The sequence below is a fragment of the Myotis daubentonii genome, chromosome 2 (assembly GCF_963259705.1).
Source record: "Myotis daubentonii chromosome 2, mMyoDau2.1, whole genome shotgun sequence".
Taxonomy (NCBI): domain Eukaryota; kingdom Metazoa; phylum Chordata; class Mammalia; order Chiroptera; family Vespertilionidae; genus Myotis; species Myotis daubentonii.
In genome coordinates this window covers 137,881,459-137,903,008 of record NC_081841.1, presented here as the reverse complement: position 1 = coordinate 137,903,008, position 21,550 = coordinate 137,881,459, and the positions used below count along the sequence as shown (strand labels likewise).

Here is a 21,550-nt window from a genome sequence, read left to right as displayed (position 1 = left end):
TCTCTGTAAGCAGAGGGCAGAGGAAGACCGAAGAAAGAAGTAGGACACTCTAGTCCAGCAATTAACAGAGTTTATTAAAGGAAACATAGGCTCATCTTGTGCTGTGGCAAGAGGAAGTAGATAATCTCCGTCATGCTTGGCAGGGACTAAAGGATTATGTAGAGCAGGGCAGGATGGATGAGGGACTGGACTGGTCCCAGGTAGTAAGGGAAAATGCCTTTCATGCTTGTCCGGGCAGGGTAATGGCCTGTTCCAGGAGCCAGCACAGCATGGAAATGGAGTCATATCTCTGAGGGGATTTATGGGAAGCAATCTCTCTTCTGGATTTACAGGAACAATCTCTGTTCTAGCCAGGATCTAATATAATACAACTCAAGGGTCCAGTAGTGGTCATGCCAGGAAACAGTCTCTCCTCCGTACCTTCTGAAACCGTATGAGAGTAAGCTGCAGATATTATTTTACTTCTCTTCTGAATATATCAGCATACATCTCTTAACATGAGCATCATTACCACCCTTCAAAAGTCATTAATTCAATAACATCACGTAATATGCAGTCTATACACAAATTTCTCTAATTATCTCAAAATATCTTTGTTACTTTTCCCTTGAGGGAAAATCAAGGTTCATAGTATATGTTCGGGTATTGTGTCTTTGTGGTCTCTCCCAATTTAGTCCATTTCAATGGTCTAGATTCTTTTCTTATGACAGTAGGTCTTTGGAAGTCTGGACCAGTTGTCTTGTAGAACATCTCTATATTTGGAGTTCATCTGTTTTGCCCTGTGATTAGGTTTAGCAGGAACCTCCCAAAGGTAATGTAGTCTTTCCACTCTGATGCCAGCTTGACCAGGTTATAATAATCTCCAATATAAAGACACATAATTGTGTATGTGTTCCCCCATGTCCCGCGTGGTTCAGGGTTCAGGATCTGGAAGAGGAGCCGCACACAAATGAAAGAGAAGAGACAAATAATTTGGAAATATTGGGGGGCCAGGCGGGCAAGTCCAACTCAAGGGGAAGGACTTCCACCGGTGCCCAGGCCTCGCCAGCCTTTTGTTCAACTTTGGTTACACATAAAGCCCTTAGTCAGGCAGGCAATTGCGGTAGCAGACAGACTGTCTTAAAGGTCAGTAAATATTAAAAGGATTTACTCTGAGACTATTTGATCAGGAAATAGCTTGAGCCCCCATTGTCAGGACTAGACAATCGGTGCATAACTCAGGCCCTTGCCATGGGTTCAAGGTTCACCAGCGTTCTGGGATCCTTGTTTGCACTTCTCTGCTAGTGAAGACAATGGGCGGCCTCCTGCATCTCCCCCGTTTCTTTTCCTTAGTAATTCTTGAAAGGTGAATGTTGCCTGAAGGGTTCGAGCCTTTTTAAGACTCTTCATGCTGCTTCTGCAGACTAGAAATAAGCATATGAGAACAAAAATGAGACAAGCAATAGTGGTTATGCTTAGAGGCAAATGTCATGTCCTTTTTAAATTGCTGCCAGGTATCCAAGGAATCAGTCTGTAGTAAGTTTCTTTCTGGGCCAACAGTTCTTTGAGTCCCAATTTCAATGTCCAGCAGTTTCTTATGTGTACATGCCAGCAATTATATTCTAGTTCTGGATGGTGGGCAAATGGTGGCAATGCAGGTCCAACCTCTGGTTTGGTCCTGGGCAACCTACAGCGATGCACAGCTGCTGACTGCTAGCATGGCAAGGCATCTTCACCATCTTCCATCTCTGGATGGTTTCTCCTCTTGTCTTCATGTGTTGTCAGTTCCTCTCTGGGATTCATTGTTGCAGGAATCCACACAGGCTTAGAGGAGTTTTCTGGAAATATACAAACATATTCCCGACCAAAAGTTAATAAAGGAATAATTTCTATAAACTAGACTTGGGATCCTTTCTTTGCATTGTGCCCAAACCATTTTCCTTTGGCTTATTTTGAAACAATGTGTGGTTTCATGGGTGTCTTGTCTTCAGCATTACAAGTGAAAAATAATTTTTAAAGTAAAAAATTTTCTTGATGTAATTTACTCACAGGGGATTATTCCACTATCCCCCTTCTCTTTTTACTTAAATAATATTAAGAGGCTTTTGGAAATTTTGCAATGCAGTCTTGGTAACTTTTTATTTTAATTTTATGCACAGAAATATGACTGCAAATTGCAAATCCTGTGAACCAATTTGGATTCATCGTATGTTAAGCAGTTTTTGAACTATGAGATAAACCATTAGTAAAAAAAAAAAAAAAAAAAAAAAAAAAAGCAGTTAATGCTTCAGGAACAGTTTTCTGTCCAGTACAACAAAGTTTTTATGAATATTCATTTATTTCAATTAGCCAATTTAAATTAATCTAAAATAAGGTTTATTTTTTAACTTCACTTGTCCTAGGTTATAGACAGTAAATGACATTAACTACATTTCTGCTATTAGCCTTTGAATAACTTTACATAAGTTTTCTCAGGGAGGCAAAAACACAAATTACTTACTTTTGCTTATGAAGCCTAGCATTGACTTTTAATTACAGCTTTCATGTATTTGAAGGAAACCTCTTTTTATTTCCTTCCAGAGCAATTATTAGGATACACTTAGAGAGTTTCTTTTAAAAGACACTTTTCTTTCTTTTTTACACCAAGCAACTTACAGGGCTGCTGCTTGGATATAGGGTCATGCAGCTGAAAGCTATATTTCAATGACTCTCATTACATTATGTTGACTACTAGTAAGGATCAGATTTAATATTTTAATAATAATCTTTAATTTACCCTGTAAATATTAGCGAAAGAGATTTCAAAATTTTTAAATTTCTCCTTTTTATTAATCTTAGAATTACATTTTTAAAGAGTATCCCTTTAGGCTTATTTGCATATACAGAGGGATTATGAGTAGTCCCAGTAACTTTCAGAGGGATTTATTAGAATTTAATTGTTTATAAAAATATTGGCTTTTCATTTAGCTGAAATTATATGAAACCTTGATTATAATTTAAAAAGCTAATTTATAAAGTGATTAAAGTAGATATCTTTATTTAAAAAGCAAAGCAAGTAAATTTATACATTTGATCCATGAGGCACAAATGCCGCCCCACCTCCAGCCTATTTAAAATGCAGGCGGCTAGGAGTTTTTTGTCTTTTAAATTTCCGCTGCTGAAAAATTTGGCTGTATCTAAGAAATATACCGTCACTCTATTTTGTCCTTCCTAGAGGCCAAAACCCTAATAACATTTAAAATATATGTATATAAGTAAAATACAGTTATTAATTTTTATTAAAGCTTTCCATGCAATTTCAAGTATATTAGATTTGACTAAATGTAAAATATTTCTTTTAAGAAGAGAGAACAAATTCTTTTTTTGGATCACTCTGGGCCCTTGGAGTTTTCCAAAAATCATCCCTCGGTTATAGCCTTGAAATTTAACCTGGAAAGACTGTCAGATATATATTTAAAGATTATATACTTTTGAGAGTCGGGCTGGAGTTGTGAGGACCAGGGGTGCCATGGGGGCCACTGGCAACGCCGAGCAGCTGCAGGGACCCGGTGGGGCAGAGGGGGGCGGCCCGGAGCTGGGACATGTGGGCACAGCGGGGCAGCTGGTTCTCATGAATCCTTGGAACATAATGATAAAGCACCGGCAGGTGCAGCGAAGGGGCCGCCAGTTTCACAGATCCTGCTATCTCCATGGACCTGCTCCGAGCTGTGCTGCAGCCTAGCATCAACGAGGAGATCCAGACTGTGTTCAACAAGTACATGAAGTTCTTCCAGAAGGCAGCACTGAATGTGTGAGGCAATGTTGGGAAAGAAGTGGATGCAGAGCAGCTGATCCAGGAGGCCTGCTGCAGCTGCCTGGAGCAGGCAAAACTACTGTTCTCAGATGGAGAAAAAGTTATACCCAGATTGACCCATGAGCTTCCAGGGATAAAGTGTGGTCGGCAGAAAGGGAAGGTGCCCATCGAGGAAGTCCCATTCCCAAAAAGAAGAAGGGAAGGCCTCCTGGACACATCAGGTCAAATGACCGGGCAGCCCCTGGCATGACGTGGAAATCCTGTAAACCAATTTGCCGCAAAGGCCCCAAGTGGGACCCAGCTTGGCTGAATGAATCTATCACCTTTGTGTTAGGATCTCGAGCCAGCAAAGCCCTGGGGATGGGGGGCACCAGAGGGAGAATCTACATCAAGCACCCACATCTCTTTAAGTACGTAGCTGATCCCCAGGACAAGCACTGGCTGGCCGAGCAACATCACATGGGGGCAACAGGAGGGAAGATGGCCTACCTCCTCATTGAAGAGGACATCCAGGACCTCACTGCCAGCGATGATTACAGAGGATGCCTTGACCTGAAGTTAGAGGAGCTGAAATCCTTTGTCTTACCCTCCTGGATCGTTGAGAAGATGCGAAAGTACATGGAGATTCAATGGACAGAGAATGAGCATCATGCAGTTGAAGCACCTGCACAGACCTGAAGCCAGGTGGCCTGGCCACACTAGGCAGCCTTCCTCCTGATTCTCTTTCCCTGTAGCTGAGGCCATCACTGAGACTGCTCCCAGATGGATGATAGCGGCATTAAGCTGTGCCTCACAGGGGTGATTCACTACAGAGCATCCCCAGACTGGCATGTACCTCTATATTTGTAAAGTCATTAGGATAAGAAGCAATTAAACAGTTTGTAATAAACACACACACACACACACACACACACACACACACAAATTATATACTTTTTATAATTATTAAAAGATATTAATGAAATTTAAACTGGTTTTTGTATTAAAAAATTTCGGTTGGGATCATAGAATTAATCCTCCTTTTTAATTAGACCAATAAGTAACATATTTTGAATTCCTAATATTTCAGAGAAAACACAAAAATTATTTTCTCAAAAATAAATTTATATACTTTAGGCATTTAGTTACCATAACTATATCATTTCTCCCAATTTAATTTGAATTCTTAGAAGCTTCAAATTTCAGGTAGCAAGTTAAATACTTAGCTTTTCTCAAATTAGTAATACATTTATATTTTAAGGATGTATTTCCAATAAAATACAAGGCATATTCAATTAACAGATTAAATTCTACCCTCTAGATTTTTTTTTTTGAGATAAACTCAGGTTAATATTTCAGTATTTTTGTCATTTTAAAATACCTAGATATTTAATAATTTTTATTAGTTAATTCAGCAATTTTCTAAAGTCTTAAGTTACCAAAGGCTTTGGAAAACTATCTTTCTGGTGAGAAGGCAGGGGGGTGGGATTTTTAAAACCGCCACTTTTTTCCTTTAGAGATATAACACGTAAGGTTCCTGTTACTGCTGCAGGCTTCTCTGGCTTTTACAGGGAGAAGAGCGACTGGCCCTTTATCATCAACACATTATCACTGAAAAGCTTAACCACAAAGTCTAATTTGCTTAGAAGCTTTCTGCACATAATTTAGCTGATTTTGCACATCATTATACTGTCCCAGCCTTGCTAACATTTCATAAGTTATTTGAGCATTCAGCCAGGTTTATCCTCCTTAGTCTCTTTAAAAGTCTCTGGCAAATGAAATACCATGTTCCACAAGGAGAAACAGTTTGGAGGCATGTTTTTCCCCTGCTGCTGAGCTTTTTTCAAATTTTGACCCACTCTTTACTAACATTCAAGACCTAATGTACCTTCTTCAGGCAGCCAAGGGTTATGTTCTATAATAACATGCAAAAACTGGACGAGATTACCCTCTGAAACTTTAATTCCTTAAGCATGCACATCAAAAATCTACAATAAAGGTTCTTACTTTTAAGCCGAATCCTGCCCCATTAGCCTGGCTAAGGAAACATTCCCACCCTACTTACAGATTGTGAATTCTGCAGCTGATCATGGGCTTTGTGTACGGTGAATATCTTCCCACCTATACGGTGTGCCCACCTATACAGTGAATTCTTTTCCACCTCGCCGGTGAATCTTCGTTTTTTCACTCTAGGCGAAGTCTTCTCTTCCAGATGTCCGTTGAGGCGCCAGATGTGTATTTGTGTTTCTCTCCCGCATGGTTCAGGGTTCAGGATCTGGAAGAGGAGCCACACACAAATGAAAGAGAAGAGACAATTTGGAAATATTGGGGGGCCAGGCGGGCAAGTCCAACTCAAGGGGAAGGACTTCCACCGGTGCCCAGGCCTCGCCAGCCTTTTGTTCAACTTTGGTTACACATAAAGCCCTTAGTCAGGCAGGCAATTGCGGTAGCAGACAGACTATCTTAAAGTCAGTAAATATTAGAGGGATTTACTCTGAGACATTATTTGATCAGGAAATAGCTTGAGTCCCCATTGTCAGGACTAGGCAATTGGTGCATAACTCAGGCCCTTGCCATGGTTCAAGGTTCACCAGCGTTGTGGGATCCTTGTTTGCACTTCTCTGCTAGTGAAGACAATGGGCGGCCTCCTGCACATAATACCTTTGTAATTAGTAAGTCATCTGTAGAGTGATTCTATGAGACAGTGTGAGTATCCTGTTCCCCAGTAGTTTGTAATCCAGTAGATTAGGATACACTGATGTTCCTTTCCTAAATCAGTAATTACAGGGGTAGTTACAAATCGGAGTTTCTAATTTTGTCATTCTGTCTGTATTTGTTAGCTTTTTTTTGTTGCTGTTAATCCTCACCGGAGAACATTTCCTTTTTTTTAAGAGAGAGTTGAAGGGAAAGGGAGAGACAGAGAGAAACATTAATGTGAGAGAGACACATCGATTGGCCTCCTCCTGCACATGCCCTGAGGAAGGCTGGGATCAAGCCTACATCTGAGATACATGCCCTGGAACCTGGGACCCTTCAGTCTGAGGGCCAACACTCTATCCACTGAGCCAAACTAGCTAGGGCAGTCAGCATCTATACTAATAAAAGCATAATATGCTAATTAGACTGGACGTCCTTCTGGACATCCTTCCGGATGACCTCTAGACAAAGCCAGGGCTGCGAGGAAAGCCTGGGTCCCGTGTGCTTGCTGGTGGCTGGAAGGAAGTCTGGGTCCCGGTGCCTGCCAGCAGCCAGAGGGAAGCCAGTGCCGGCAGGTGGGGGAAGGGAGGCCTACTCTGGCATGAATTTCATGCATTGGGCTTCTAGTTCTTACATAAAGAAGGACTCTTCCCCTACTCTACCCTTTTATCTATCTCTTTTTTAGGTTTTTTTAAAAAAAACTTAGTTTTTATGGTCTGTTACCATTTTTATTCTTTTAATACCCAAATTGTCCCAAATTAGGCCAGTGGGAATTTCTTCAACTTGGCTTCCATGTCTTTTGAAATGACCTAGTCAGTCTCTGGGCACTTCTTTGCATTCTGTCAATAAGAAGTTGCAGCCACACTTCATATTTTTTCTATTTCTGACCTAGAATTAACCATTTTCCCAAGAAGTTCTAGTTCTTTTTACTGATACATGGTATTTAGAAAGCAAAATCTAGGTGCTGGAAATGCTCATTGTTGCTGAGGGTCATTGCTTCTATGATTTTTCAGTGGAAAAATGTAGTACATATACTTAAAGAATCTTGAGTTCATATTGATAGTTCACATTCAAATTTAACTACATTATTTCTTTTTGTTTTTTTGTTTTGTTTCACTGGTGGTCTGTGAGGTCCGAAAGGTTGGCGACTGCTGGTTTAAAGTATTACATATGTCTCCTTTTTCCCCATCGACCCCCTGTGGCTACTCCAACCTCCAGGACAAGCCCCCACCTCCCCAGGGTTCGTGTCCATTGTTTGTGCTAATATGCATGTATACAAGTCCTTTGGGTGATCTCTCTCCCCCCCCCCCCCCTCCCTCTGCCATCCCTCTGAGGTTTGACGGCCCATTCTGTGTTTCTCTGTCTCTGGATCTATTTTTGTTCATCAATTTATGTTGTTCATTATATTCCACAAATGAGTGAGATCATGTTATATTTATCTCCCTGACTGGCTTATTTCACTTAGCATTTCGTATTTGTATCTCTTCTCTTAAACTAAAGATTTTCACTAATTTTCAGTTTATTAAAATTAGCACACATTTATTGAGTTCATATACAGGGTGTGGCAAAAGTAGGTTTATAGTTCATATGGAAAATAATACAATAATAAATAATAAAAGAATAAATCTGAGTTTAGTGTACTCACAACTGTAAACCTACTTTTGCCTAATCCTTGGTATGTGTGGTATTGAAATGTAGGGAAACACATTGAGTTAAATACAATTTTACAGTCTCTGGCCTCAGTAATTTGGTTTAATAGGTAGGAAAGACAAATATATAATGAAAAGAGGAATTATAATATATTGTGATGTAGATCATTAATATAGGAACTTTGAGATTTATTATGACTAAGGGATGGGAACATCTTCACATGTCTTGGAAGATTGAGGAATAAGGATATTTCTGATAGAAAAGCAGATCAACAGATCAGCAGGAGAGTAAGTTAGAAGGAAATTAAGTCTATTTATGTCTAATTATAATATTATTTTCTTTATGTAACTTTTTCCTTCTTCTAGTACTTAGTACTTGTGACATCCTCTCCTGCTAAATCTGGAATGCCTTTCCTCACCTTCATCATATAGCTGCCTTAAGGTCCCTGAAAACTTTATTTGTGGTTATTAATAAGCCTTTTCCCCCCCATAACCAACTTAGTTATGAGAGTAATCACTATTGTTAGCATTCCTTATTGTAGCTTCCACAGTGTCTCACTCCTTATATCAATTATTGCTTCTGTTTTGCCAATGACTTAGATATCAAGTATGCAGTCTGTTAGGTTTTAATGTAAGGTAAGAGTAAATGAACCTGGTGTAAGGACCCCGTGGTCTTTCGGTAGGTTGAATGTCTGGGTTATAGTGTGTGTGTTTTGAGCATGTGGAACTCTGTTTAAGCATTTTGTTCTGTTTTTTCTCTTAGCTGAATTGAGTTCTGTATTTATCAAAAGGTATGTAATATGCCAAATGAATATTAATTGGAGTTACTCTCCATTTAAAACTAGAATATCTCTTGGATCTTTGATCTTGTCTTAGAATCAATCTTATCTTAAGAATATCTTTTGTTTTCAGAGCTTCAGTGAAGATGTTTTCCAGTCGGTAAAGTCTTTATTACGGAGTGAGAAGGAACTGTGTAGTGTATCAGCAGAGGACTGTTTAAAGCAAGATGAACATGCCAGTTTGACTGAGGTTTGACATATTACTCTCTATATCAGTGGTTCTCAACCTTCCCAATGCCACGACCCTTTAATACAGTTAGTTCCTCATGTTGTGACCCCCAACCATAAAATTATTTTCGTTGCTGCTTCATAACTGTAATTTTGCTACAGTTATGAATCGTAATGTAAATACCTGATATGCAGGATGTATTTTCATTGTTACATATTGAACATAATTAAAGCATAGTGATTAATCACAAAAACAATATGTAATTATTTATGTGTTTTCTGATGGTCTTAGGCGACCCCTGTGAAAGGGTCGTTCGACCCCCAAGGGGGTCGTGACCCACAGGTTGAGAACCGCTGCTCTATATCCTTTCCTAATAAAGCAAAATGTATGTTCATGCATTTCTGTAGAACTGCATTCCTACTTTAAAAATGCCTAAAATGTTTACATGTTAATACATGTATGAGAAGTACCTGTTTTAAATACCCACTAATATAATTGTCGTTTAATTCAGTGCGCAGGCATTATTGCCCACTCATCAGACAGATGGTGCTGTATCAGATGATTCCTACTCGATTCAGTAATTGGTACTTTAATACTGAAATTTTCTACTGTGAAACATGAAATATATCCTTATTTTTTTGTAATTGTTTTTTTTGGTTATTGTTAGTTTTCTTGGTTGTTTAAATTCAGTACCTTGAGTCAAAATGAAAAAATAGTGCTAAATTTATTTTGAAATTAAGATATTTACTACTTGAAGATAAGATATATCATTTGCTCACCTGTTTCACTGCTACATTAGTGTTTCCTATCTTTGTTTGAATTTATTACTAATAAAAAGGAATAACAGCCCTAGCCAGTTTGGTTCAGTGGATAGAGCGTCGGCCTGCGGACTGAAGGGTCCTGGGTTTGATTCTGACCAAGGGCACATGCCTGGGTTACAGGCTTGATCCCCTGTAGGGAGTGTGCATCTCATCATTGATGTTTCTCTCTCTCTCTCCCTTTCCCTTCCTCTCTGAAATCAATAAAAATATATTACAAAAACAAAAAGCTTAAAAAAAAGGAATAAATTTTATTCTTCAATATAATCATAGTCCATTAACACATTTATGATATCAAATGAGAGGGTATGAGCTCATTGAATCTGAAAAATAAGATATTAGGTTGTTAATACAAATTTTTTTGAAATTAGTGTTCTAATAGAATCTTGATTATTCTTATGTTTGGGAATGATTTTCTTTCCTATTTCTTGAGAAACTATATTGAAGTAGTTCCATAGGATGATGAGCACACCTTTCAGGCCTATAGTGTTCTCTGACCAGAGCCTCTTCTTTTTGTGTCAGCTCAATTTCTATGGCTCTTGACTATTATCTTATTTTCCCTTTTTACTTTATTTTCATCAAGCTGAGCCACTCTTAATCTCCTTGGTTGTTGCTATGTGACAAGTCTCCTGTGTCCTTCTGCCCTCAAACAATTTTCCAGCCTGTATCTCTCCAGCTCCTTATGTAGTGCCTTTCTGAGCCCACATTCCTTGGCAAGGTCTTCTTTGATCAATGGGATATGCAAGACTCAAGTGGCATCTTTAAAACCCCAAGTCAGCTTATTTTCTCTTTTGTATTCAGTAAAAGGAAATTTGAAAGAATAGAAGGAATTTCTTTCTCACTTTAGAGTGTACATATCCCAAAGTATCTTTTCGAAGAAAGGAAAGGAATTTAATTGAATGTCTCTTTGTTATTGGGTGCCTGTAATATACTAGGCACTTTCCTCTACATTATCTGATTAACCCTCACAACTGTGGAGGAGAAGTTGTATTGCCTTAAGTTTTATAGATGCGGAGACAAGCTACTAGAGGTTAACAACCTACCTAGACCTGTAGAAGTTAACTATAACAATTCTGTGAAGTAACAACCCTAATAAGTCAGAATAAACATCCTGAGCTAATTTCTGACTTGCTTCTGAATCATCAGAAAGAGATCAAAAGTATATCGTGTTGCTTTGTATTTTAACTATTATATTTTCCCTTAATTCCTAGATTATCCATATTGCTATTATTTAAGTATTTCATACTTTTAGTCACAGTGCTTGTTTAGCAGACAGTTTACTATTCTATCTTCAAATGGAAAATATTTCTTCTAATGTCAAAGACAAAGGGAATATAAACTTTATTTTTATTACTTTTAATTCTCACCCAAGGATATTTTTCCGTTGGTTTTTAAAGAGTGGAAGACAGACAGAGAGAAACACCAATGTGAGTGAAACATCTTGATAGGTTGCCTCCTGCATGAGCCCCGACCAAGGCCAGGGCCGGGGAGGAGCCTGCAACCGAGGTACATACCCTTGACTGGAATCGAACTTGGAACCCTTCGGTCCGCAGGCCAATGCTCTATCCACTAAGCCAAACTGGCTAGGGCTGAGAATATAAACTTTTAAAATAATACTTTTTTTCAGATTATAAAAGCAGTACATATTTCCTTATAGAAAGCATGAAAGAAAAAAATGACTATCATTAATCTTATGAAGGAGGGGAAAAACCCACAGTGATAAAAGTAGAAAAAAACCTGGCTGGTGTGGCTCATTGGTTGAGTTTTGGCCTATGAACCGGGAGGTCATAGTTTCGATTCCCGGTCAGGGCACATGCCTGGGTTGTGGGCTTGATCTCCATTGTGGAGCTTCCAGGAGGCAGCCAATCAATGATTCTCTCTCATCATTGATGTTTCTGTCCCTCTCGCTCTCTCTTCTTTTGTGAAATCAATAAAAAAAGAAAAAAAGATCACTTATAATTCCATTGTCTTGAGTTAATCACTGTTGTAGTTTGATGTACTGCTTTCCAGTGTTTTTCCCATGTGTATGTTTTAAAAAATATTGTTGAAATTGTAGGCATACTCTTTATCATTTTTGTGTAACTTGTCTTTTTTATTTAATGTGACATGCCCTCATATCATTTCATATTCTGTAGAAATTTAACATATAAACTTCTACAGAGAAATCTCTATATAAGGGCATTGATGGAAATAAGTGATGATATCACAGGGAGTCAATAAGGAGGTAACCTTGAGGGCCTCCTCTCCGAGGAGGTAACATTTAAGTTGGATCTTGAAGGATGAGGTTGAACTAGGCATGGGAACATCCAAGGAGAGATCCAGGTTGAGGGGGCGCTACTGTGAAGCCCTTAGGCAAGTACATACTGGGCATATTCTAGGCCCTGAAGTGAGCCTATGTGTATAAATGAAAGTGAGGGAAGACTGAAGCCAGCTAATCCAGAGCCTTGGGGCCTGTTAGAACTGCACTGGGAAGCATGGAAGGCTTTTGAAAGGCAGGTGACATGATAATTACTGGGATCAGGTGGAATAGGATTGTAGTAGTGCAGATGAGAAGTGGTGGTAGCGGGAATGGAGAGAAGTAGATGTATGTGAGATATGTTTTGGGAGTAGAATTGATCGAACTTGCTAATGAAGTTGAAGAACTGTACTATGAAGCCAAATCTTTGGTGGAAAGCCTCGTCATCATCTTTGAAAAAATTAATCATTTTGTCCAAGATAGCATTTTTATTTATTTATTTTGAGGCCTAATTGACATAAAACATCATATTAGCTTCAGATATACAACATAATGATTTGATATTTATATATGACAGTATTTTAATTTTTTATACGTTTTTTTTCTATTTCTCAGCTGTCAGTAATCTAATTGAGATAAAATGTTAAAATTTAAACTAATAGAGCTTTATTTATTTATTTTTATTCAGGTCACATTTCTAGGTTTTAATGAAGAAACAGATGCTGCTCATATACAGGTATGGATGATTTATTAAACTGGGAAGGACCAGGAGAGATTATTTGGAACAGATTTTGAGACATGTAAAATTTGCCTTATTAACCAAAAACTTAAACACTAAACTTTTCTGTTTTCATTTCTGTTTAAAGTTAAAAGGTGACATTTTGAGATCAATTTTTAAGTGTGCTTTGGACATTTTCACTTTTTGCATTTTCACTGAGTATTCTTGGTATAGAAAGCATTTTTAGGTTAGGAAACCACAAAAGTCAATTATCTTAAGGAAGCTAAAATGGTAGGCTGAACTTTTTGTCCTGAGGTAGAATGTAAGCCTTGTTTTTTAATTTGGATGGTTTTTATAATCTGACCTCAATAGTCAGATTCTTATATTTTCAAATGAGATAGAATGAAATTTAAATGGTAAAATAAGTGAGGTAAAATTTATAAAAAGTAATATTAGCCAATGCAAAACTATTAGCCTGTTTGATTTACACAGGAATTTACAGAGGGACTGACAGTTGAGATTAGGATCAACAAAGGAAAGCTATACAGTTACATAAAGAGTGGTTGAAGTTCCAGTAGGTGTGGTAGGCATACTGTGTTTTACCTCATGAAGAATCTTAAGGTTTGTGATTGCCATATGTTTCCTTTTGTGGCAGTAAAAGTCTCCCAATAGAGGAAGAAGTAATACTATTCAATTCTTTGTGAACAATGCATAGAAAGTGATAATGAAAACTCTTGTGTGTCTTGATTGTATCCTTACCTGAAGGAAAAAGTTTAGGCAGTAGGTGCAAGAGAGGACATACTCCTGAGAATGTGAGGCTAAAAGCAGAAGTGTTCCAAAGTATTTCTCTCTTGTTCTACTTCCTCTTTAAGAGTTACTGATAAAACCATAATTAGAAAGGAACGTACTCTGAGAGGTCAAGGATGTTAAAATACTTAAACTGGGTAAAATTTATATAAATAAAAGCCTAAGCAACCTTTATGACCAGTCGACCGGACGACCGGCTGGTAGCTGTGACGTGCACTGATCACCAGGGGAGTAGACGCTCAACACAGGAGCTGCCCCCTGGTGATCAGTGCACTCCCATAGCCAACCTCCCACTGCCGGCCAACCTCCCACAGTGCCCCCCCCCACCCTGCCCGCCCCCGGCCGGCCAGCTGGCCGGCCCTGATTGGGACTGTGATCGCTGGCCATGCCGAGGGACCCTACCCATGCACAAATTCATGCACCAGGCCTCTACTATTCACATAAAAAGGACAAATGAGAGAATAAAGCTTTTTTCTTTATGTCTTTATTAAGTTATCAGTTTAATATAATACTTCAGAGAAAAAAGCAGAAAAATAGACTTGTATTTTATGAATATAAAACTTAAACTCCAATGAAGTATAATCTGTAGGCAAGAATCCTGTATGAAAAATTTCACAGTTAACCTGAGGACTGCAGGTTGACATTTGCAGCTAAAAACTATTAACCCTCATGGATGTGTGAGGTACCATGTAAAATTTTTTGTTGCTTCATATTAATACATTTAAAAGGGTACAGAAATGGCAGGTATTAAAATATTTTAGTACACTTCATTTTTGAGTTTTAAAAAAATTGGTTGTGGTTGATAAGCATATGTTATCTATTATGAACTGGGAAATTTATTAACCAGTAGACCTTAAGATTTTTAGATAGGACCCTCATTATAGGAATTAACAAAGTTTTATTGCTTTAAATTAGGATTTAGCTGCTGTTTCTTTGGAACTTCCAGATCTTCTGAATTCACTACACTTCTGTAGTCTAAATGAAAATGAAATTATTTGTATGAAGGATATAAATAAATCACCAAATATAAACAGTGGTCCTCTAAATCAGGTAACTTTTATATGTAATTGCTAATGAGTTTTTAAGGGCAGATTTTACAATGACATTTGATTAAGACTATTAAATTTTTAAATGCTTCGGTGAAGTTTTTTTTTTTTTTTTTTTAAAGGAACCATATTTGAGGAAGTATGATTCATGAGAAATCTAACTCATGAAGCTTTGAAATCATGCTGAACACTACAGGAAAATGGGATACAAAAATAGAATAGTACCTGGCTCCTGCCTTCAAGCAGTTTGCAGGGTAGTTGTTAAGTTAGGTGAATGATTAAATAAGAAAAATCACAGGGCTGTACAATAGTACAGGAAAACATTATTGCTAAATGAATGGATAGTAAGTTCTATAACATGTAAGAAGATAATGTAGGTAGAATTTCAATACCTGGTTAAGAGAAAGCTGGGAGAAAAAGATTGGGGAGTGAGAAATGTGGAGAAAGAATAAAGAAAAGAATTACACAGTACAAAATCAGGCTGCATTTCAGGATGCATGTATTTTTCTTTTTTATTTCCCCCTTGAGATTATGTTATTTCTAGGCTTCACTTCCAGTTAATATGTTTTGTATGTATACTATGATTTGATATTAAAATATTTTTATCATCTTTCCCAAGAGTCGTCATTCTGGGATGCTTTGTGTCATGAGAGTGTTACCACCTACATTACCAAGACTCAGAATTGATTTTATCTTTAGTCTCCTAAGTAAATATGCTACTGGTATAAGATACACCCTGGATACATACATTCATCAGAAACACCAACTGGAGACCACTAATGAAGATGATGATGATACTAACCAGTCAGTGTCTTCTATAGAGGATGATTTTGTCACTGCGTTTGAGCACTTAGAGGAAGAAGAGACCTTAAAGCCATATAATGATGGTTTGTCTTTACTAAACTTCTTGATATAGAGCAGTGGTTCTCAACCTGTGGGTCGCGACCTCTTTGGGGGTCGAATGACCCTTTCACAGGGGTCACCTAAGACCATTGGAAAACACATATATAATTACATATTGTTTTTGTGATTAATCACTATGCTTTAATTATGTTCAATTTGTAACAATGAAATTGGGGGTCACCACAACATGAGGAACTGTATTAAAGGGTCGCGGCATTAGGAAGGTTGAGAACCACTGAAGAGGATTAAAGTTTAAAGTTCAATTTTAAAGGCTTTATGGCCGAGTTACTCAATTCTTTTTAACCTTTTTTTCTGATTGTCTGAGGAATTACTTTTCTTGAGATTTTTTAAGTTCATAACTATCTGGTTTTTATTTTTACTGATTTCAGAGAGAAAGGGAGAGGGGGAGAGATAGAAACATCAATGATGAGAGAGAATCATTGATTGGCTGCCTCCTGAATGCCCACACTGGGGCTCGAGCCCTCAACCCTGGCATGTGTGCTGACCGGGAATTGAACCGTGACCTCCTGGTTCATAGGTCAATGCTAAACCACTTAGCCACCCTGGCTGGGCCATTGTTATCTGGTTAGTTTTGCTATTTCTCTTCTTATTTTGTTAGTACTGTTTACCATATTAAGTGTTTGGAACATGCCTAGGGTCAAACTTGAGAGGAGTTAACTGGCAGAGTCACTGTATTCGTGTTTCTAACACATGTGACACCATTCTATGTATTCTCAAGTATGGGGTAAAATTAAATTATTTTAGTAAAAGATATATTTGATTTTGAGAATGATTTGGGATGAATATGTTAACATAATTTAGAAGAGACATGTTACAAATATTTTATGCTGAAAGTCTATTCCCAGTGATTTAAATTTAAAAAAAATTCTGTTCAAGAATAAGCTGATCATTTTATTCTTTTCCTATAGGAGTAAACATTACTGCACTAAAGAGCCACTGTGATGCTGCTTCACAGACTACTGCTGGTCACCAGTTAGAAACCCATGATTTAAGGATTCTGGTTAGCTCTGGGCGGCAGAAGTCATTGACAAAACCTTCAACTTCCTTAATAAACGTTCTGGGACATAAAGAACAACCTGTGAAAAGTTCAGTCACAACCTCAATTTCTGAGCCTTGGATCCAAAGGAGTTTCTATAGGTCATCTAATGCTTCAGATAAAGGTAGTGACATGCAGAAAACGTTTTTTTCTTCTTCTCCTGCCTATTCATCTGAATCAGAATGCTCAAGTCCAAGTCCGGTTATTTTCTTAGATGAAGAAGGATATCAAAAAAGTTTAAAAGCAAAACTTGAGTTACCAAAAATTCCTGTAATGAAAGATGATATAGAGGACTCAGACTCAGAAGTAAGTGAATTTTTTGATAGTTTTGATCAGTTTGATGAACTAGAACAAACTTTAGAGACTTCTTGTCCATTTCTAAAAGATTCTGTAAAAGGGAAGACATCGCAAAAGAAAGGACACAAACATGACAAATCTTCTGTAACCACTACTATGAATCCTCAAAAATTCAAGTTTGATTGTCCAGCTCTCCCAGCTAATGTTCGAAAGCCAACACCTCGTAAACCAGAATCCCCTTACAGCAACCTGTGTGATGCTCCAGATTCTCCTCGCCCAGTGAAGGCATCTGGGGAAGACAGTGGCTTGTTTAGCCCCATTCGGTCCTCTGCTTTTAGTCCTCTTGGAAGCTGTACACCTGCTGAATGTTTTTGCCAAACAGATATTGGTGGAGATAGGATTCATGAAGATCATGATTCTATTTATTACACCTATGAAGATTATGCCAATAGAATTACATGTGAAGTACTGGGCTCGGTCCTTCATACTCAACATACTAATGCCATATCAAACATTAATAGTGTTAAAAAGGGAGAAAGTGAAACCATTGCTCTTAAGAGTGGAAACCTTGATCAAAATAAATCTAAAAATAAACCCTTAATGATTAGAGATAGCATTCAAAAATTTGCAGCAGATCTTGTGGAAAAAAGTTTTGGCAGTGCATTTAAAGACTTGCAGAAAGGAGTCTCTTCATGTACCAATGCATTGTGCCATTTAGCCGCCAAGTTAACGTCATCCATTTTTCAGATGGCATTTAATGAACTGAGAAGGCAGCATGCATTTTCACTGAAAGAGCGTGCTATTAGTGGTCTGGCTAATTTTTTGGTGAGTGAAGCTTTATCAAATGCTTTAAAAGATTTACAGTATGTAAAGAAGCAGATATTTACAAACATAGTTGCTGGGTTTGCTGCAGATCTTGCTGAAGAGCTTATTTTTGAAGGTATCATGGAAGTGTGTCAGTTTTCATCTCCTCCAACACCTGCATCTCCAAAGTATTCATTTGACTATGAAGACAAAGTAGTGAAGTCATATGCAAAAGATTTGTCTGAATCTGTAATGCAGGAAGCATTCATTGAGCTATCACAAGTTGATGTGATCTTTACAACAAAGGCAGCAGTTAGTGTTTCTACAGATAACATAAAGTATGTGAGTGCAGAAAATATTGTGCCATGGACACAGACTTCTACATGTCCCATTTTTAATAGTCAAGCAATTGTGACAAAACCAATGCCAGAATATAAATACACTGTACAGCAGGCCTTATTTTGTACTTCTGGAATTGTTACTTCTATACCAGTGCCCCTGGCTGGAAGTGCCCTTCTCCCATATCACTTTTCATCTAATATATATCAGGCAAAGACTCATCTGTCATCTGGTGATAGTAATTTGAATGGTGATTCTACTGAAGCAGGTGTTTCCACAAAAAACAAAGAGGAAGTAGCTTGTCTCAGAAATATTTGTTTATCTTCAGAACACAGTCTAGGTAACCAGAATGATTTTAAACCAACTAATGATGTTGAAATGCAAAGCTCTTCAAAATTACCAAGTGATCCTGTGATTATTAGCAACTTTTCTACAGCATTGGTGCATTCTATAGTAAATGAAACTTTAGAGTCAGTGACATCATTCAAAGTTACAAAAACAGTTGATGAACACACAGATTGTTTAACTAAAACAGTAAAGGGAAAAAACCCTCCTTTCCACTATGATCAAGTGACCCTGCAAGAGAATGAAGCTAGCAATAAGGACATGTTTGTTGATCGATTATCTAAATCTGTTATTAAACATTCCGTAGAGAAAAGCAAATCAGTGATCTCCAATGTGGATAAAAATATGGTAAACAGGGAAGGCTTGCCTGTTGCTGAAGAAGAGCCACGGTTGATATGGGGAAAGTTTCCCAGATCTCTTGATGCTCAAGATCACTTAACTCACTGTTCACTTTTAGTGGGAAAGGATTGTGTTCCAGAATGTAAAGATTCTATAGCTCATGGATTTTCTTTAGAGCCACTACCATGTTGTTCAACTATGGCAGGTCAGAAACCTGATTTGAAGGAAGCTGCTAAGGACAAATCAGTGAAAAAGTATAATTTGAATAATATGGCACCGGTGCCCTTGTCTTTTGGGCAAGAAAATCCTTATCCCCATTCACATACTTTGTCATCTGCAGTGCTTACATGTGTAGATGGTTTGCATGTGGAAGATAAACAGAAAATCAGAGATGGAAATGTAATACCTGATACTCCTCCATCAACTCCTCTAGTACCATCCCAGGCTAGTTCTGAATGGGATATCAAGAAGTTAACCAAAAAGCTTAAAGGGGAATTAGCAAAAGAATTTGCACCTGCTACACCACCTTCTACACCTCACTACTCATCTGTTGGTAGTTTGTCTGAAAATGAACAAAATACTATTGAAAAAGAGGAGTTCATGTTGAAACTCATGCGATCTCTTTCAGAAGAAGTTGAAAGTAGTGAAGGTGAAGAGCATGCAGAAGTGGATGTGAAGGCAGAGCACTCAGAGAAGAAAACTCAATTTGCCGAAGCATTAGCTTCACACATCGTTTCTCTTGCAACTGAAATGGCAGCTTCCCATTTAGATAATAAAATAATTCAAGAACCCAGGATTAATAGCCCTTGCTTAAATGTGCAGAGTCAAAGAAGTGTATCACCTACTTTGTTAAATCACACAGATGAAAATTTACAAGCATTATGCAATTTTGCAGGTGATATGGCAGCAGAAGTCATTACAGAAGCTGAGAAAATAGCAAAAGTTAGAAGTTGTATGCTTTGCAGGCAGAAGAAGAATAGTTATAGTGATGGTTACCAACCTCATAGATCAGAAGAAAAGTTGAATATAGAGACTGTAGCACATGCAAGAGAAGTTGACCCGTTTATTCTTTCATTACCACCAAGTTCTTGTATGTCAGGTCTGTCATATAAGTATCCCAGCTGTGAAAGTGTGACAGATGAATATGCAGGTCACATTATCCAAATACTAAAACAGGAAGGTGGCAATAGTGAGTTAATAATGGATCAGTATGCCAATAGACTTGCTTATCGATCTATCAAATCAGGATTGAAAGAAGCATCTAAGGGAGCAACAATGAAGTGTAACTCAAAAATGTTTCCCTTGCAAAACTCACAGGTGAAAGCCAACAATGAACTCTTAATGTTCTTAAATAAACACCACCAAGAAGTAGATAAAAAAAGACAAAGTAAAAGAAATGAAGGTTACATCTGTAAAAATCAAACTTGTGAATGGACAGGGAATACATACAGAAGTAAATGCTCTGAACTGTATAGTTTTTCAACCTCTCTTGCTCACAGCATAACCAGAGATGTTAAAAAAGAGCTTACAGTGTCTGCAATTGGCTTGCCAAAATCCTCAACAGATTCTTGCCTTTATGAAAAGTCTGGATGTGATGAAGATAATGAGTCTCACATTGAGCCAGAATTTCCTAAGTCTCTTCAACCTTCCCCGCAAAATCACAGATTTCACCACAGTGCAGGCAGCTTAAATGGGTATGGATATGAAGTGAATGTTGTTCAAGCTATAGAACAATATGCTAAAAAAGTAGCGGATGACACTTTAGAACTCAGTTTAGGATCTGCAGTTTTCCAAGTGTCTGAGACAGCAAAAGCAGCAGATAGGATCACTTATGCAGAAAAGTTGTCACCTCTTGTAAGTCAAGCTTGCAGATACTGTGACAAGAAAGAACTCCATGACTGCAATGGAAACTCACCTCAATATTCTTTCAGACAGGATTCACTTGCTCATAGTAAGCCAGGTTCTAATTCAAAATTTAGCAGCATTTATCAGAAATCTAGAATTTTTCACCTTGATGTCCCTCAAATTCATGTTGATCTCGATAAGAAGACAGTGCTTGCTGAGAAGATAGTTGCTGAAGCTATTGAAAAAGCAGAGAGAGAGCTGAGCAATACCAGTTTGGCAGCTGATAGTGGAATTGGACAAGATGGTGTTAGCTTTGCTGAAAGCCTTACTACAGAAATAATGACCTCAGCCATCGTGAATGTTGAACATGCTGTTAGTAGGTAAGTTTCAAGTTTCTTTTGGGTCTATGATACAATGAAAAGTTAAACTCCATCGTTCCTGGCCAGATGGCTCAGTTGGAAAGGTTGTGGGTTTGATTCCCAGTCAGGGCACCCAGTTTGCAGGTTCCATCCCTAGTCAGGGCAAGTATACGAGATAACTGATCGGTGTTTCTCTCTCACATCGATGTTTCTCTCTCTAAATTAAAAAAAAATCAATAAAGAAAGCCATATCCTCATGTGATGATTAAAAAAAAAGTTAAACTTGATCATATATGTCTTAGGTTCTGTTCAGAAAGGTAGGATTATTTTTTAACCCTAAATTAACAAGTTTTCTCTGTTACATTTATGTATTGTTTCATATCCTACATATTACTTTCATATACATTCTTCGTTATCCCACAACAGCCTTTTGAGGGAAGGTATTAACCATTTACCCAACTAAAATATGAAGCTATTATGGTTTAAAACTATAGTGTGATTGTAGGAATGCCCAATATAATTCTGATTAGTA

General features: G+C 37.8%; 1 protein-coding gene and 1 pseudogene across 7 annotated transcripts in view; both read left to right on the top strand.

Moving 5' to 3' along the window:
- Positions 1–21,550, top strand: part of AKAP11 (A-kinase anchoring protein 11) — a 72,535-nt gene that overhangs the window by 27,841 nt on the left and 23,144 nt on the right. For 6 of the 7 annotated variants that reach the window (XM_059684716.1, XM_059684715.1, XM_059684712.1 and 3 more), the window contains 5 exons: positions 9,010–9,126; positions 12,848–12,895; positions 14,600–14,734; positions 15,350–15,617; positions 16,563–21,039. In XM_059684716.1, the coding sequence (XP_059540699.1) occupies positions 9,010–9,126; positions 12,848–12,895; positions 14,600–14,734; positions 15,350–15,617; positions 16,563–21,039 (5,045 nt within the window). The remainder of the gene's footprint in view (positions 1–9,009; positions 9,127–12,847; positions 12,896–14,599; positions 14,735–15,349; positions 15,618–16,562; positions 21,040–21,550) is intronic. The other variant, XM_059684719.1, reaches the window with a different exon arrangement.
- Positions 3,321–4,659, top strand: LOC132226345 (deoxynucleotidyltransferase terminal-interacting protein 1-like; annotated as a pseudogene).